General features: G+C 36.4%; 1 protein-coding gene across 6 annotated transcripts in view; it reads left to right on the plus strand.

Annotated features, from left to right (window-relative positions):
* The first annotated feature begins 2855 nt into the window (after positions 1-2855).
* The window catches only part of STAG2 (stromal antigen 2), a 39816-nt gene continuing 23295 nt past the window's right edge, over positions 2856-19376 (plus strand). For 3 of the 6 annotated variants that reach the window (XM_010014507.1, XM_010014510.1, XM_010014511.1), the window contains exons 1-13: positions 2960-3003; positions 4965-5043; positions 5815-5976; positions 8640-8736; positions 10079-10155; positions 11540-11744; positions 13963-14114; positions 15793-15866; positions 15981-16104; positions 16936-17034; positions 17132-17211; positions 17714-17821; positions 18710-18821. In XM_010014507.1, coding sequence (XP_010012809.1) covers positions 2960-3003; positions 4965-5043; positions 5815-5976; positions 8640-8736; positions 10079-10155; positions 11540-11744; positions 13963-14114; positions 15793-15866; positions 15981-16104; positions 16936-17034; positions 17132-17211; positions 17714-17821; positions 18710-18821 — 1413 coding nt within the window. Of the gene's footprint in view, positions 3004-4964; positions 5044-5814; positions 5977-8639; positions 8737-10078; positions 10156-11539; positions 11745-13962; positions 14115-15792; positions 15867-15980; positions 16105-16935; positions 17035-17131; positions 17212-17713; positions 17822-18709; positions 18822-19376 lie in introns of those variants that run through there. The other 3 variants (XM_010014508.1, XM_010014509.1, XM_010014512.1) reach the window with 2 other exon arrangements.

Consider the following 19376-nt stretch of genomic DNA (forward strand, 5'->3'; position numbering starts at 1 on the left):
TGATGGTTGAGAATCAAAGGTCCGTGTCGTATTCTGGATATATGTAAAACTTTCAAAATGATCCTTTACTGGGACAAACACAAGGGGTGTTTTGGTCTTTGCTGGGGTTTGAGCTTGGCTCTGGAGATCTTTTACAGTCTTACCTTATCTATTCTTGCAAGGCGTTCATCTGTGATTTCCTTAACACCCATATAGAGTTGCACTCATGAGAGCCAGGTTTCTTCTTCTTTCAAGAAAAACAGTTCTTGAAATGAAAATCTTGCTAGATGCTGAAGCGTTAATCTACTAAGAACTTCATATTTCCCATTTTTGGAGGTGATCCTGACCCAACAATGCCATGTTTTCTTTCATGGTTTGTTGTTTGCGCTAAACTGAATGGTTCTTACAAGAAGTTCCAAGTTGGTATAAACTACAGCCAGCTAGTTTTGTCAAGTGATTGCTTTGACTTGTTTGATGTAATGAATATATGCTTCAGTAATTTACCCATCCTTTTTCATCATTTTTCTTTAAAAGATTTTTGTGAGCATTTTTTCAAAATTCAATAGGACAACAGGTTGCTTTTCATACAGGGAGCTAAAAATGGATAATCCAAGTGGTTAACTTGAGTTGTTCCTCAGAACTTCCAAATGCTATAGAATAGACAATTTTAGTATTGTAAATAGGTAGTATTAATGAGCCATAACACAAAATTTGCATGGAAGCATCCTGGTTGTCACTTCAATAGATGTCTTGCTTCTCAACTGAAAAATGTAAACTAGAAAAAGTCAAATTATGTTGATGGTCAGGTTGAACTTGAAACTGAGCAGTGTGGGTTTTGAAGTTTGCATCTTCGTGCTGGGACTGAGTCACAAGCGTGGTCCCAAAAGGATCTGTGTGGCTGGATCTCTTTTTCATGTTTAGTTTCTGTTCGTACCCCCTCCCCGAGGTACACCTCTGAGCAGGTCCCAGCCTGATGACCAAGGCACTCAAGTGTGCTGTTTTTTCAAGTTCAACTTGCTGAAAGGAATCTGAGCAAATACTAAGAACAAATACACACACACATGTATTAAAAATACCGTCCAAAGTGTAGAGTGTTTTGATACATCGCCAACTGAGCATATAGATGTAGACAGCCTGGATGGTGTAATAGCTCCCTGTCACCAGAGAAGGGAGTTTTAGTCTTCCCACCTGTGCTCGTGGCAATGCAGTCTTGTGTTTCCCATGTCTTAGCTCTGGATACCTGCTGTTGAACCAGTTTAACTTGAGAATCCAGGGGGAAAAGTCCTTGAGGTATATTTTGCCCATTTTGTTGGGGAATTGAATTGGGTGATACGGAATGGCAGAGCCTATGGAGATGAATGGCTGGGGAGGGGATGTTACCCTGGCCCATGAATGACCATTTCCTGAAGATTCTGTAAATGGGGCAGGAGAGCATGAAACACTGGTCCTGTGCTGTGTGTTTTTTGAGAAGGGAGCAGTGGGGCGACAAAGGTTGGTGCCATTCTGCAGCAGCAGTTCTTGAAGCATTTTATCTTCTGTGTATCTGGATGGAACATGCTTTAGTAGTTGCAGACTAAATTGAGATTCACCAGCCTATCTGGAACCTCCTCTTGTTTTGCCACTATTTCCTTCCACTCTGCTTCTCTGCTTTTACGTAACTGTGTGAAATGTGAAGAAAGAGAACATAGTAAGTTCAGGGTTTTATGGTTTCTCTCAGCTCTCTGAATTCTGGAAGCTACAGTGGCCCCTAGCATTCAGAAGCAGCACTTGCAGGAAAAAAAGGTACGGCCTTTACATGCTCGATTGAAATGCAGTCTCTGAAGCACAGCTACCAGACATTAAGCAACATGTGCTTAGCATGCCAAAATTAAATTTGCCCCTCGAATACCTAGTCACTCCAGCAAGCTGTAGAGTCATCAGACTTTGACTCTGAAGGTTTTTCTCCTCTCTATTGCATCTTTAAAATACCTGAACATGAAGCTTTCTTAGTTTTTAGCTGTACGAAAGTTAGCCTGGGGCACATGGCTGACATAGAAAACTTTTTCCTGCATGGTTACATCTCACATCTGAAGTATCCTGTGATTTCCTGCCCTCCCCACCCCACTGTAAATATAGGAAAATGAGCTAAATAACGATTCAGGTGGCAATATTAAAATTAAGTTGAAAAGCAAGTATTTCAGAATCTCACGTTTTCTTGAGAAAACACTATGCTGTTTCTGATGGTTTTCTTTATAGCATGTGGATAGTATTATCTTCCTTGATATCCTTAGAGTCTTGTCAAATGCTTTAAATAGTAAAACTGTTGTAAGCCTGGTTTATCAACTCTGGAAGATGGGGAGTTGTGAAACAGCTGATTATAAGAACTTGTTATAAGAGCTTATCTTTATGGGAAATGTCATGGAAGTTTACATATTGGAGATACAAAGTTGGTGTATATATAATGTCCTTAAATGTACACATATTGTGTTTAAATTTCACATCAAATCTGGTTTTGCTTTGGTTAGTCAGAAATATCCTAGTGTTGGTAAGTCTGGGCACTGCAGTGCACGGCGTTACAGTTCGAAAGTTCAAACATAAATCTAGCGTAGATGTGGAAATAAAAGCTATTACTTGCAAGGTGTTAATGAAAACCATTCTGCTTTGCTCATCCTAATCAGTTTTCCCCCCTCAGTGTTTCTGTATTTTATTTGATGCTTTTAACATTTGTGGAAGTACTTTGGAGTAAGATCATGGGAGGAATCAAAAATATAAAATCTTGAAACAGGGAAAAGCTTGGTTGGAAACTGGATGGCGTGATCTGACTTTTTCATGTTTCCAACTTTTTTTACTTCATCTGTGGAAAAAATGTTCACTGTATTTATTTTTTTGTTTTATTGCAGAAGTTGTCCGCTACAAAGGAGGAAAGAAAAGTAAGCTTGTACTTCAGACTGGTTTTTGAATATCTTTCTAATACAGTGGTGTTGCAGAAGATGATAAAGAAATGATAGCAGCTCCAGAAATACCAACTGATTTTACTCTCCTTCAGTAAGTGTTTTAACAATTTATAGTTTCATTTTTAAATGTACTGACTCTTTTCAGTGTTATGGTTGGTATTCTTCTGGAAACAAAACCAAAATGAAACACGGGGTTCTAGATTTTTTTCCTGTTGAGATGTTGCTAAAGCATTGCTTAAATTCTTTCTTGATCATTCAGCAGTAATTAAAATAAGTATTTTAGAAGTACTTACTTATTTTAAATCGGTTTTTAAACTTTGCTAATAGGAAGCTGTTGTGACAGACTTGGTTTTATGTGACGGACTTCTCAGGATTTTGTCTTTCAGAACGAAGTGTTCGAATAATAAACTCTTTGATTAAGAGTAAAAAAAGATCCCTTCATTAAGGCCTCATTAGAGATAGAGGAAGTAGTTGCAGTATTTGCCCTTAAAAACTGGGGCGGGTCACCTAATATTTAAAATACCAAATGCTTTAGTTAAAGCCAAGGTCTTAGCTTCCATCAGCCATCAGTTTCTTGATGGCTTTGACATCATTGTAGTAGCTCTCTAGTCTTCCTACAATTTTTAGAAAACATACATTGGAATTTCCAAGCTTTAAATTGAGGTATAGATTATATTTTGGATAAAGAAGTAAAATGATTAGTTTAAGCAATCAAAAGAATCCAGTTCCTCAGTTTTTAATTGTCAAGAAATCGGTGTGAATATATTTTAACTGACTATTGAAAATTATTGGATTGGTATAAAATCTAAAAAGATGCAAAGATTTGGTTTTGTGGGTTTTTTTCTTTTCAAGGAGAGAAAAAGGTAAATTGGAGGATGGTTTAATATGAAGTACTGTTTTTTTACAGCTGTTTATAATTTTTGTTACTCTGTTGGTGCAGTTCATTGCTTAGTATTCTTTCCTGTGAAAAGAATACCTAGGAGATTTTGAAGAAAAAATATTTCTTTACCTTCCCTCAAACCCTTGATTGGAGACTTTTTCAGTCTATATCAGAGTGCAGTCAACAAACCCAGAAATGGCCAAATACATATTAAAAGGCAGAAAGCCCCTTTCAGACCCTTGAATAGTAAGAGACCTTAAGTTTCTGGATTATTTTAGAATGTTATAAATACATACAAAGGAATGGGTTTCCCGTGCTCTGTGGTCATCTTTATGATTGCATTGTTAATTGAATCAGGAAGTGTGGATCAGAAATGAGTGATAGCAGCTGGAATTCATCATACTGCATGTATGTGTTACAACAAGGTCTAGTAGCATCATTTGTGTTCTACAGGAAATGGAGAAATAGAGAATGCTGAGTTTAGATATTCTCTATTAATAATTAAGGTTGGCAAAGAAGGATTTGTGCACTGATAGAAGAAAGTTTGTATAGAGTTTAACAACTTTTTAGTTTATAAGCCTGAACAGAACTGCAGGTTATCTTTTCGGTGGAGAAACCTTACCTAAACGTTTTTTTGTGTACCTTTCAACAAAAGTGCATACTTCTTTCCTACTTACTTAGTTTCTAAAAGCATGCAGAGATCTGCTGAGACACTTTGGTTGTGAGAGAAGGTGCTGGTTTCTTTTTTCTGTTGGTTTCCATCGCCACTCCCCCCGTCTATTTTGTGTTGTTTAAATGCTTGTGGCGGATACTTACAGTGCTCTTTGCATTTTCTTTTTTTTTTTTTTTTTTTTTTTTTGCCATGGTGTGATGTTTGTCTCATGCCAGAAGTAAGGTTCCCAACCTCTTGCTGTTTCCTACCCACCTTCACATCTCTTAACCTTACTATGTGGCTTTCTTCACTGGTAAATTGTTTGGAGAAGGCAGGGTAGGGTGTGAATGTGAGGATATGCTCTGATCTGTTCCTTGACAGTAGGCTTAAACAGAAGAAGAAAGGCAGTTTTACTGTTAAGAGTTGACTCACTGGACTGAGAGCATAATATGACCTTATGTAATCATTTAAGAATGGTTCTGATGAAATGTGTAAATGGGTTGTCTTTTTATCCTTGCAGGGAGTCTGAAACACACTTCTCTTCTGATACAGACTTTGAGGATATTGAAGGAAAAAACCAAAAACAAGGCAAAGGAAAAGTACGTTGAGTTTATAGGGATACTGAAACACTTCTACTGTTATGAATTGAAGAGCTGAGCACTTGCTTTGAAGATGAATGAGCTAGGGATATTTTCTGAAAACGCGAGTGTTCTGTGAGGAGAGTTCATATTTGTATTTGCATTGAAATTCTTAAGTATTTGCATGAGACTTCCTTAGTGCTATGGAGGCATAAGGGTTGTGGGGGGAAAACATTAGCTTTGATTTGATTAGTCTGTCTGCATGTGTTCCATCTTATACTGAAATTTGTTGCTAATACTGTCTCTTCGTTGGTGCCATTACTTCTGGCTCTGTTGTACTTTGAACAGAAACCAATAATAGAATTTAAATTCAAAAAAATACTATTTTTTTAAATAGGTCACAGATAGGAGATTGCACTACTGGAGTTTATAAGGGGGTTGCCGTCGCTGCTTAAAGTAAAATCTGTATAATCTGTTTTACAGTTTAAACACAAGAAAAATCTTTGTGTCATACACTATCACTAATAGCATTTTCAATTGCTAGAATATTTTAAATGAGGGCAGGAGGAAATGGAACCTGTAGAAATCTCACTGATCTTTATATGAGTATTATTCTCAAGTTTGGATTTTAAATCTGGCTTTTCACATCAGAAAGTCCTGTTTATAGTTGTCATGTTATGGATAGTAAATCATGGGCGTTTTTTTTGTTTGGTTTGTTGGTTTGGTTTTTTTTTTTAATTACTACATAGTACCCAATTAAAACTTACTTTGTGTGTGTGTGTGTGATTGCAGACCTGTAAGAAAGGGAAAAAAGGTCCAGCAGAGAAGGGGAAAAGTGGGAACGGAGGAGGGAAACCTGGTGGTCCGAATCGGATGAATGGACATCACCAACAGAATGGTGTGGAAAACATGATGCTGTTTGAGGTAGTTAAAATGGGCAAGAGTGCTATGCAGGTAAGACTCTGTGATTTGGATGAATATACAATTTAAGACTATTTTACTGCACATATACATTAATACAATAATGCCTAAAGTAAATTCTTTTATTAAATTTGTAGGTTTTAGTTCTAGATTAAGATTAAAAAAAAGTGGGTTTGCATTGTTAAAGTTTGAATTTCAGTGAACTGATTTTTCATTTCTAAATGTCAGGGATGAATAAATGCATATATAATGAAGAAGTTCAAACTATGATTGAATGTGTGGTTTTGGTATCTCAAACAAAGAAAGGTTATTTCAGATGACATGACCTTGAAAGTCCTTTTTGTGCAGCTGTAACTAATACAAACGTTGTTTATGCCTATCGTTGTCATAGAACTCAACAAGAAATTTGTAGTCTCTGGATGTTCCCAGAGCTTAAATTACCCAAAACCCGAAAAATTACTTCTCTCACCTAAAGCAAAAGCTACAACTTGCAGGTTATGCTTTAAACTTCCCATAAGTTGAATTGGTTGGCTTGGCTAAATGTATATTGCAGCACTCTAATTGGGTGGAATTTGGGTCAGGAAATTATAACCTATTAGAAGCCTCTGCTTTAGGCGCTCTCTCCACTGCATGTAGAGATAGGACTGAAGTCTGTTAAGAAATTGAGCAGTAAAATTTGAATTTTTCAGTTAGTAAAGCCTTTGGTTGACTCTCAGAATCCTCCAGTAGAGAGAGGGTTAAAGCGTAAGTCTGTCAGCCATGAAGCCTTCCTGCTAGTGACTCCTCAGCAGTCTCCAAGAAAAGACTATCTTTGGGATTGAAAATGTACAGTTTACAGCTCTGCTACGCGTGCAGGAAGCTGGGTCTGTGCGCAAGTCCTCTGAACAGTTGCAGGCTCCTGCATTAGAGCTGGGAACTTTGAAGCTGGAATTCCTTGGCAGAAGTTTAGTTCTGACTTCTAAAAGAGAACAGACTACTTTGATGTATTTGCACAGAGTAATTCTGATACTTCCATCATTTGTTTTGTTCTACTGTATTTCAGGGCAGGTGGAAAAAAGGTACTTCTCTCACTGTTGCTGGGTGTACTGCATTTTCAGCCAGTTACCAGCAGCTGTATCTTCAGTTGTCAAGACGACTCTGTTGAACTGGGGAATTGATACCTGGGTCATAGAGTGAATCTTAGTTGTGGTATTTTGGGGTTTTTGGTCAAAATTAAGAAAAATTCTCAAAGCATTTCTGAAGTCAAGTCCATTCAGCACTCAGTGTGAAAAGCTTTCTCTGTGGCCCTCAGCATTGCTTACCTAAAAAGATTTCGATAATAATATTTATTTTCTGTTCCATAACTTCTTGTTGGATAAGTGTCTGTTCTCTGGCAAGAACAGATGGTTCAGCCACAGAGACAAAATGTTTTGAGAAACTACTGTTTTGCTGGAGGTTCTTCAAAGTAAACAAATTCTGAAAACAAGGCTGCCTGAGATATCTAGCCATTATCCTGTTCCTGCACAGTGACCTTTATAAGCCTAATTTAAGAGGCTTCCTAGATTATTTTCCCTCCTCCCCACAGACCAGTCAAATCAGTACTAGTTTGTAGGTTCTTTTCCTACTGGGAATGGTATGATAGTTTCACTTCAAGTTTTTCATTCTTTCTGTCTTGCTGACAAAAGTTGTACATCATACTATAAACAGTCCTAAATCTAGGGAAGAGAGATTTAGCTGTATCTCTGTTCAGAAGTTTTTCTTCATGGCGGTTACTTTTATTTGTCCTCACATCATTGATGCATGTGAGAGTAAGCACTGAGATGGGTACAGACAGGAAACATTAGAGATGCTGTGTAGTCCTGTTGTCTTAAGGAAGTTCTGAGCTGTTCCATCATCTCTCTGTATTTAGAATGACTCTAGATTTTAAGGCCAGGGTATCAACGTACTACAAAACTGAGGGCTTGGTACCAAAGTTAGTCTTTTGTGCCTGTGTTAATAAATTAATTGTATGATGTATGTTTTTATGACTTCTGTGGTAGACAGTTTGTACTGCAAACATGGATCATTTAAACATAATTGTATGTAAATTCTGCTTTCTCAAAACCATTATCACAGGTTGCCTATTAATTTGCTTCCCTTTAAGGTTTCTTAGTAAAATGCTCTTGTTCCTGTTTGTTTTAGTGAATATAGAGTAGCTAATGTCCATACAGCATAAGGCACTGCTGTTCATCCTGTTATGTGTATGGAGCACAGTTCATCAAAGGGGCAAATTTTTGAGGTGTGTAGGGAGTCACAGTTGTTGGAACCGAACACTAAAATAATATCCTTAAAGAAGTGTCACTAGGCTGGGGGGAGATGGAGGGGGAGAGAAAAACTGCTTCTGTAAAATGCAGCAATTATTTTTGCATTCTTCAAAAAAACAAAAAAGTTACTCTAGGATTGTATGGTATTCTTGTGTTCTATGTTTAGGTGTCAGTTTTGTACTGGCATACTTAGAGAATAGATGAGTTCTTTTCTTGAAAACTGATATTATGGCAGTAAAGGATTAGTCAAGCTTTTTTTGGTTGGGGTTTTTTTTTTTTTTCTGTACTAATAGAAAACCCCACAGAGTTCAAGTTATTTGTGGAAGGAACAAAAATTACTTACTGGAAAGCAGTTAAATAACACTTTTCAATTTATGAAAACTGAAATGTGCTTTTATATTTGTTTCTTTTCAGTCTGTAGTGGATGACTGGATAGAGTCATACAAACATGACAGAGATATAGCACTTCTTGATCTCATTAACTTCTTTATTCAGTGTTCAGGCTGCAAAGGTAAGATACTGAAATGTTTACTCATCCTTGTAAATAAGAGTAATGTAGTACGATTCTCATTCTTTGCTTTTATATTACATATGCTGTAGGACAGCTCCATCCCTGCAGCTAGTTTACATTATTAAGTTCTCATAGTTAAAGCTAGTGTTTCTGAAGGTGGGGGCAAGGGGGTTAGAAATTATATACTGCATTTTAAAATGTAGATTGCCTTTTGTATTCACACCAGAGAAAAGGCAGTACTGGTACTTAACACTTCGTATTTCTCTGCTCCTGCTGTTATTTCAGAAAACCACAGTGCTCTCAACATTGATAGTTTAGCTTGTTCAGTCCTGGAATTCTAGTCTGGATTTGTTTGCGTCTTATCCTTGAGTGCTTTAAGATTGTTTCATAGCCTTTGTAGAGATACTTGATTTAAAAGATATTATGGACAGCTTCATGGTGGTCTGTCTGCGGTATTTCTGTATTTTATTTTTGTCTGTATTTTCTGGTTTTCTTCGCTCATTTCCATGGCCTCCATTCTTTTTTCTCCTCCCTTCCTTTTGAAGGGGTGAAAGTAACTTTCCTTGCAGTGTCACTGTGCTTAACAGAGTAGGACTGGATGTAATTTGTTCTGCTCAAGCATTTCTCTGTCCTGATAAACTTCTAACATGCATAAATCTCCAGAAAGCTAGCAGCATTCCTTGGAGGTTATCCATGCTTTCAAGAGCAGTGACCTTTTGATTATTGTTACCAGATAAAACTGCAGAATCTGTTATGCTTTCTGAGATGATCCTTGTCATGAATTTTGCAGTGTAGTGGCAATAAACTTGAGGAGACCTATTTGGTTTTTATATCACCATTCACGCTCTCAACAATTTGAGGCTAAGACAGATAGAAATCGTGTGAAATTGCTGTGTTTATTACAGCGCAAAAGATAATAAGTAGCAACAGAACCATTCAGAATTGTCTTACAGTGTTTAGAGTCTTGAATCCTGAAAGGTCACTTCAGATTACTGTAGTCTCTGGGCTGATGAAGAGGTCTGGCACAAGTATCCTTGACTTCTGAATATGAGCGAATGAGTAAATTCTAGATGTGTGTGTTTGCACGCACACAAACACGGTTTTCAAAAAGGATGATAAACCCCATATATACACACGTGCACACACACAAAAACGTATGTAGTATTGGTGCCAAGTGCTTGCTATATATGGATGATAAAAAATGAGTAACTTATTATACATGTTTTTTTTTTCCATAGGTAAGCTGAAAATTGATCATTTTTGCATTGTAGCAGGAGTCATGTCATCTCCCATCTGCTTCTTTCATATTAACAGTGCTAATAATGTTGTATTTATATTGTAGGAGTTGTTACAGCAGAGATGTTTCGACATATGCAGAATTCTGAAATAATCCGAAAAATGACTGAAGAATTTGATGAGGTAATTTAATGAAGTGCTTAATTTTTTTATTTTACCTGTTATGGTCGTACTGGATCATGTTGCTGCAGGTTTCTTTCAATGATAAAGCCAGCTGTGAAAACACCAGGTCTTTTATCAGGGAAAATCTTTGTGTCCCTTATTGTAAGACTGTAAGATCTCCCTGAATTTATAAAACTAGGAAGTAAGGCACTGCATGTATATCACTTGTTTAATTATTGGTTTAAGAAATCAGTATCGACCTTCAGTTTTTTAATGGTGGGAACTCCTGCTACCGTGGGGCTGTATGGGATGCTTCACTGTTCCTGATCTTCTTTAACTTTTAAAAATGCTTGCTAAATTTATTTCCATGCATTTCTTAATCTACAACTCATGGGGATTTGAATTCAATTACTCTCCAGTTGAAGACTAGCTTTAAAATCTTGTCCCTACATTTCTCTGATATGGAAATAATACACATACACACCCAGCATCAGTAAAAAAGTTTCAGAGGAGAAAATGTAATATGCTTTTGTTTAGAAGGATTTTAGCATTCCTTAGAACTATCTCAATGCATAAATAGATTTCATTGCATAAGGTAATATTGTATGAAATCTATAAAGCTTCAGCCAGGAGTGTTTGTTCAGTGGTTTTTTTTTTTATCACTATGTTATGCTTACTCTTCCTTATAACAGAATTCTAATGAACAACTTTCGGATTTCTAATCCCCTTTCATGGATACTTCCTTAATATTTCAATCCTTAATGTTGTTTAGCCTCTTAAAGAAGCTGATCACAGCAGCACTGATACAAATAATTGAGTTTTTCCTGTCGTTCTTACTATTATTTGTAAAGGTTCCCAGACTGGGAGAGGAACACACATTTGTTATATCCAAGCTCTTACAGTAGGTCATTTTGTGACTTCAGGAATTTTCAGTCTGATATATACACATCTCCCTCTAAACTTTATTACAGTCCTTTATTATTATGTACACTTGATTAGGAACTGAGTGTTCCTAAACATGACAACTAACTGTTCATGTGGTGGTTCTTTTGTTCTAGTGTAACCTGAAGCAGATTTGTAAGGAGTATGATTTATTTTATTTTTACATTATTTTTTTTTTTAAGGAGTAGGTCAGGAAGAAGACATTAGTAGTCATTTTGGTATATGTGGTTATGTGTGGGTTTTATGGTAGGACTTGCAGAATGTTGTCTCTGCATACAGTAAACCTGAGCTGCAAAGTAGATGCATATTTATTTGTAGAATCACTTTCTCCTGATCTATCTTTTTTATGTCATCAGAGATTTTTGGCTTTAAAGTTGTCACCATCTCTTTTTAATCTTTATTTAATAAAATAACATTTTAAGATATTTGAAAATTTCCTGTTTCCGTTTTTGTTTTTTAATAGGACAGTGGAGATTACCCTCTAACTATGGCTGGTCCCCAGTGGAAGAAGTTCAAATCCAGTTTTTGTGAGTTTATTGGAGTACTCGTCCGACAATGTCAATATAGCATCATATATGATGAATATATGATGGATACTGTCATTTCACTGCTTACGGGGCTCTCAGACTCACAAGTCAGAGCATTTCGGCACACTAGCACACTGGCAGGTCAGTGAATTATATATATCTATGTGTTGCTTCTGTAGTATGTTTTGTGTTGCACAGGAAAGAACTGTTTTGGTTGATCTCTTGATATTTGACATTCAGCTCACATTTCATTGCGTGATACCGTTTTCACTGAATGCAGCTTGTTTTGGTACAGCTTTCTTAACCTTGTATTTATTAGTTTTTCATTACCCAAAACCACAGCATTATTTTAAAGCATTCTTTACCAGCTGCCTAGTACTTAGTGTTTGTTAGCTTTTATTCTAGTAGAGAAAGTAAATAGGAGGAAACTTTTCAGTTGATTCTGCAAGTTTGTCTTTGGTCATAAGGTGTAAGTATATTTTTAACCTCAAATGTAGTTGAACCTGTTTATGCCTTGCATTAAGTAGAATGGGAGTTGTATTTTTATGTTGGATGCAGTTTTTACCATGAATTTAAATTGTGCTGTATAAAGGCCATGGCGCAATGTAATTGAAAGTAGCACCTGTGTTTATTGCATTAGAAATAATTTTAAAGTGATACAGTCACTGAATTTCTGTATCGTTTTAAGAAATAGAAGTAGGTAAGTATGATTTCCCTCTCCACCCTCCCAGTCTGTTAAATTATAAAGAAATCCCTTTTGAGTTAAGTATGGAGTGTTATTAAAGAAATAAACTATTATATGGACAAAGGATAAGCTGCTTTGTTAAGGAAGTCCTAAACCTGCATTGATTAATGAAGAAGGGTCCCAGATGGCATTGTGCAGCAGTCCACTTACGTGAGGTTTATGATAGCAATTCCAGTGTGAACAAGGTGAATTTAGACTGTACAGGAAATTGAGTTTTTGCCACACTGGAAATAGTTTTGGTTAGCTCCACTAGAACTGGCTGATTTACACTTAACTTTAGTCCTGACTACTTGATCAGTTGTTCTATTTCATCAGTCATCTCTTTTGAATATATATTGGTACACGGCATTTATTATGGAGAGAGGAATAAACCCATTTATTTCAGGAGGAGATACTGCTGTATCATCAATTAAACTATTGTACCATGTAACTAATAGAAATTTTAGCTCTTAAAAACCAAGTTTTTACTGCTTCCTAAAATTTGAGTGGGGCCTGAATAAAAGGTGCAGAAATTGCCCAGTTGCATGTTGATTTCTCTCACATAAAATACCTTTTTTTATCAGTCGTCTGCGTTTGTTCACATCAATAGTGGATTCTGTTGATTTTGTGTAATTATTTGGCATTTCATATGAGATTACAGGTTGTATTCTTAAAGACTGTGTTTTATATGGGGTGGAGGCAGCCAGCAAAATCCTTGTATCCGTATTTACTGTACTTGCAGTAATTTTGGCTTCTGTGATTAGCTCAGACTTGTTCTTTTCATCTTGATATCCTTGGAGATGACAGTGTGTGATGATACTTCGATATATCTGCATGTCTTTATGCCTTACTCATCAAATTTGTGCTAGTGATACACTCTTAATAATGTTCCATGTATGCTTTGCCAGTGAAAGTCTGTTCATGCCAGTGCTGCAGAAGTTCGTAAGAAAAACAAGTATGCTATTGACCACTTCCTGGTTTCTGGAATAGGCACATTTGTCTGCACCCTTTTTAGAAGGGTTGATTCAGAAATAAGAGCATGCAGAAAATCTCACCCAGGTGTCTTACATCTTACAGTTACAGTTCTCTGGCTTCTAACTGGCTAATGTCCTTTCTCCACTCCTTCAAATAAAGGAATATTTATAGAAAACTGCCCCTCATTAAAACTAAATTGAGAGGAAAATAGTGGTGTGGTGTGGTAGCATTGGTTGTCCAAGACGTTTGCTTTTGAAGGAAGAAACTTCTATGTTTGAGATTGAATGATTTGAGAATACCAGTCTAGTAACTGATTCTAACCATGGAATCTTTAATCCTTCCTTGGATATGTTTGTAAATCTTGGATTCTACCTGCATGTTTTGGGGGAAGGGTATCCTGTATCTTAATTCAACAATAGTGCTTATAGTATTAAATTGACAGAAGAAAATTAACAAAATGTCAGTCTTCTATTTATTGTGCTGGTAAGTAATGATGCAGTACTGAGTAACACTGCTACAGTCTGCATATCAAGAAATTTACACTGAATATATTTTCATAAATTCAGAAGGGGTTGACAGGAGAAGGTGTCAATATTTTTGTTTATTGCTTTTCTTAGATCAGGTAACCATAATCCTTATTCTTTTCACTTTTTTTTGTAGCCATGAAGCTGATGACTGCTTTAGTGAATGTGGCATTAAATCTTAGTATTAACATGGACAATACACAACGGCAGTATGAAGCAGAACGAAATAAAATAATTGGGAAGCGAGCTAATGATAGGCTGGAACTCCTACTACAGAAGAGAAAGGAGGTTAGTGCAACTGGCTAGCTGGTGTGCATAGAATGAGTGTAGAATGAGTGAGGGTGAGTTAAATAACAGTCTTGTTCTCCAATTTGTTTTCTTTGTAGAGGTAGTTATTAGTCCCTGTGTTTCATTCTTTAAGTTGTTGGTGTTTAATATCTGAAAAACTTTGAAAGGTGCTTCTTACCGCCTGGTTTTCTGTAAAAAGAGGAAAATGCAGGCTCTTAAATTCAGATAGTGCAGTCTTAGTAAAGTTAATGAGAGACTGTAATCGGTAAGAGAATTTTTTGTCATATTTCTTGACCAGTTTCCTAAACTGAGTTCAAATACGTAACAAAAATTATCCTACAATTGACTGGTTTTGGCATCTAGAAAACCAGGCCATGGTCTTGGGGCAAAATACTGCTTTTATGATGTCAATACCAATCTCAGCAGAAAGTATGTTGAAAGGCTTTAGATAAGGTTTTTTCTTTTACAGAAATCACTATGAAAATTGAAAATGCAATCTACTTGTGTTTTCTTTCTTTGTGTAAAAAGGGACTTGCTGATTCATTGCTGACAGAGCTGTCTTGTTTAAAGCCCTAATTCATTCAGGTTTAAGGGTTTTTTATTTTTGGGGAGCTGGTGTTTTGGTATGTGTGTTTTGTTTGGTGGGTTGGTTTTTTTTAGACATTACAAATAACCTCATGATCAAAGGAAATATCTCACCTTTGCTGTTCAACTTCTGTGCTGTTAACATCTGTACTTTGTTGACAATTCAGATGAACGGAAGACAAAGTTGTTAGTTCATCTCACAAATACCTTGCAGTTTGAGACTGATCCCTTGAACACACTAAATCCCTTAAATGTAGTTATTCCAGATGTGTGTACAGAACCAGTCCTTTTATAAGCAATACACAGATACATCACAAAAGACGGTGCTGTGAGAATTAAGACTTTACCAGTCTCAGTTGCGCTTATTGGCTTTTGGTATATTAGCTTCTGTAGGAGAGGTTCTTTACCTTTTGTATCCATTCCCGTGTGTGTGTACACCCCATCTTGCACTTTGAAGGCAAATACAATTTTTTGTGTATTAATACACTGCATATATCACTTTTTGACTCATTTGCATGTCTTTTTTCTTGTTATTCAGAGGCTGGATTTGTCTCCTCCATTATTATTTTTCAGCTTCAAATTCTTAAATGATTTTTTTGCAATACTTTGCTCAGTTCCTGCAGTTTTTTTCCCTCTCTAATTAAGGCAGAGTAAATGTTTTTAGATTTCAAATTCTGTAGTGTACAGAAAAAACTCCTTGTAATTTAGTTCCCATGATTTGGGTATTGTTCTAATAATATGTCCATCAAAACATAGCAAATACATTGAAAATTGGGCTGAACATTTGACTTGAAAACTTAGCAGAAAATTAAGCCAATTTTTCTTATAAATAACTTAAGAAGGAGCTTACAGAAACGTAAGATGCCTTTGTTACAGTTGAAGAACAGTTTTCCAGTGGTCAGAATCCCTAAAATTTGTATGCTGTGGTAGGTACAATTCCTTAAATAATAGCATATTGTACTGTGAAGCAGATTTGTGAATATATGTCACACTTGCAAATGTTAACTTAATTTAGTTTGCCTTAGCATCAGCACCATCTGATCTGAATGTAGAAGTGCTGCTTACTGTTTATATACTTTGTTCATTCTTTCAGCTTCAGGAAAATCAGGATGAAATAGAAAACATGATGAATGCAATATTTAAAGGTGTTTTTGTGCATAGATACCGGTAAGTTTCTCTTACAAGGTAATTTGTAACTTCATTCATTTATTTTGGAAGCTGGTGACAAGCTATTTCTAATTATTCAGCCATTTGATCCTGTTGCCCTACTTACCTCTGCAGAGATGCAATTGCTGAAATAAGAGCTATCTGCATTGAAGAGATTGGAATATGGATGAAGATGTACAGTGACGCCTTTCTCAATGACAGCTACTTAAAATATGTAGGGTGGACTATGCATGATAAGGTAAGCTGCCTTGAGGAAAAGAAAACAGTCATGAAGGATAACTCCATATGTTGTTGGTTGTTGATCTAGCCAGACTGAGTTCTGATCTTTTAACTGTTCTAACCAGTCACTGCTAAGATGGGTGTCTCAAGGTGTTACTTACCAGCTAGAAATTATTCCCTGCTTAGAGTGGTCAACAAGCTTAGGAAATGGTCCTTGATTCATTGTTGAGTCAGCACGTTGTTGCAGTTCCTGCGTTGGGGGCTTCAAGCTATTGAATTCGAAGTGAAACAAATGAAGGATGTTCACTCGTGCAATGCTGTTCATAGGCTTGGTGTCAAAACCCAATAACCTCTGGCAGTGGGGTGATAAGAAACTGTATGAAGTCAGATGTCTTAGACTTCTGAAAACTATTTCTGTATCTATACCTTAAACCATTTTCTCTGCTAAAGCAGATGTACGTCAGGAGGAATCTTTCTCTCTCTATGTACTTGGCAATTCTGATCTAACAAGAGTTGGTCATTAATGATGTAGGTGTTGCCAGTTTTAATTTAAGTGGAAAGAAACACACAGAATTCTACTTAAAATATCTTGAGCATTTAGAGTACATCTTTAAAGAACGAAACAAATGTATTTTGACTTGCAGAGATAGTAACTGCAGTAAGACATTGAGTTTATTTTCTTCACTGTCTTGTTACAAACAAGGACATATTAATGTGTGATTACTGATAGTATATCTTGAGAACGTTCAGCCTTTGAATTGGTTCAGACTGCAAAAGAAACTTGTATGGTTTGAAGATCACATCTGTATCCTATATTTAACTTCTAATCCAGTTCTTAATTTTATTTTAGCAAGGGGAAGTAAGACTCAAATGCCTAACTGCTTTGCAAGGGCTTTATTATAATAAAGAGCTTAATTCCAAATTGGAACTCTTCACCAGTCGGTTCAAGGTTAGTGTAACTTCATATTTTTAAGTATATACAAATTCTTTTAAAGTTGATATTACACTTCTTTCCTCTTTGAAAATACTTTCTTCTGTGTTCTTAGGATAGAATTGTGTCTATGACTCTTGACAAAGAATATGATGTTGCAGTCCAAGCAATAAAATTACTCACTCTTGTTTTACAGTAAGTATATGTTTATCTCTGTATTTGACCTGTAACAAATACTAAAATGTTAAAGTATTTCTCATACCTGTGGCAAGGACAGCAGCTTTACAGAACTCGGATAACCCAAAATCTAGGGAAATATCTGTGCATCTCGCACTCAAATAAGAATTTCAAAAAGTAACCTGGCTAGAGCAGTGCTATTACTTACCACAGTTAAGTGTAAAGCCTAGCAACTTGGAGTTCAGCATCCCTAATTTGAAGCCATCGTGGAGTATTTGAACTGAAGAAATGCAATATGTGAACATTACACAGTAATAGAACTTTTGAGCATAATCTTCTACCATCAGTAATTTTTATTTAGGAAGACTTTGGAGCTAAGCTGTCTTGGTTTTGGTTTTAAGATGATAAATTAAAGGAAAAGGTTTAGATTCTCCTTCATTTCCATCTCCCTCATTAGAGTTCATGGTCTGTTGACTGAGCTTGGTTTTTTTCCTTTCCTTCTTCCCATTCCCACCCCTAGGAGTAGTGAAGAAGTTCTGACTGCAGAAGACTGTGAGAATGTCTACCATCTGGTTTATTCAGCTCATCGGCCAGTAGCAGTTGCCGCAGGGGAATTTCTTTATAAAAAGTAAGATGGAGAAATAGCAGTTAATTTTTCTTCCCGTAGTTTTTAGTGTGAGCATTAATTCTGTGATTCCCATTAGTTTTAATTAAGGAAAGGTAAAACTGAGCAGTGAAGCGGCCTTAAGAAAAAACTGAGTAATGAAATGGTCTTCAGAAAAACTTACAGAAAATGTGACGCTACTGTAGGTTTTGAACTGTCATAGTTTTTCCGAATGGGAAAAAGAGAATAATTTTGAAGGCCGTGATTTAAAAGCTTTTATCTACAGGGAATGTAATAAAAACATTCCTCTGTCTTCTCCTTTCCCATCCTTCCTATGTTCTGTGAAGCATCTTAAAATGCTGATTTAGTTTGGTACCTAAAACTTGTGTTTGCATCATAACGAGTGTTTTCCCACTTGGAGTGTCATGTGCCCCCCAAGCTGCCTCATACCACCAGTTCATAAAAGTATTTCTCTGTTTAAAAACATTGAAAAAGAGATTCAATACACATATCAGGCATGTAGGTCAACAAAATAAAGTTTCCATCTAATACTTCTCAGACCTTCTTCCAGTATTTCTTGGCAGCTTTAAAGTCTCATGTGGGGAAGTTCAGAAAATGTAATTTGATAAAGAGGAGCAGGGAACCTCAAGCACCTGCAATTATCACCAGTGTTTGTAAAATATTTTATTATAATTACACATTCCACTGGAAACAGTCAGTGAAATACCCGTGCAGCATATATGAAATTGTTCAAATGGTACTTGTCTCAAATTACTTCCTTTCAAAATAAAAATATGGAGTCAGGCAACAAGGTGTTAAGTGTGTGTCTGTGAAAAAACAGTATCTTGATGTGAGAGGACTGCGGCAAAGGCAATGAAGAAGAAACTAGTCCTGAAATAATTTTTCTTTCAGGCTTTTCAGCCGCAGAGATCCTGAAGATGATGGAATACTTAAAAGGAGGGGAAGACAAAGTCCGAATGCTAATCTTGTGAAGACATTAGTGTTTTTCTTTTTGGAAAGTGAAGTAAGTTGTGTTTCAGGGCTGTCCTTAGTTTCATGGTGTATGTTTTGTTTGTTGAGTTTTTTTTGTTTTACTTTTTTTAATACTTAATTTGTTACTGTTTTTCTTTTCCTCACTCTTTGGTTAGTGACTATGAATCTCTGCTGGTTTTCTTAGTATTTGAGCAATTTGGGAACTGAAAGACTGTTTTGTGTGGTTATGTTTATTTGAAGCATCTGCCCAGTACACAGTGTGGAGACGGGCTGTGAGCTCTGCTCTGACAAATACTCTGCTGTCACTCTTCATACTAATACATAGGTGGAAAGAAATTGTGATTTAGGAGATTTATAAGTGGGGAGGGAAAACCAACCAAACAAAACATAACCCCACAACTGCCACCCCTGCCCTCCTGTCCCCCAAGTTCTGACAGCTCTCATAGCACAACTCTTTGTAGCAGTTGGTCTGGATTCAGCTTTTTAAGTTAAATGGGGAAGAGGCTTCTGTTGAACCAGAGAGCTTGCAGAATTTTCTCTCTTCTTTTTTTTTTTTTTTTTTTCCCCCAACCGGGGCCAAGGGGGA

Source organism: Nestor notabilis, unplaced genomic scaffold (assembly GCF_000696875.1).
Source record: "Nestor notabilis isolate BGI_N333 unplaced genomic scaffold, ASM69687v1 scaffold33105, whole genome shotgun sequence".
NCBI lineage: Eukaryota > Metazoa > Chordata > Aves > Psittaciformes > Psittacidae > Nestor > Nestor notabilis.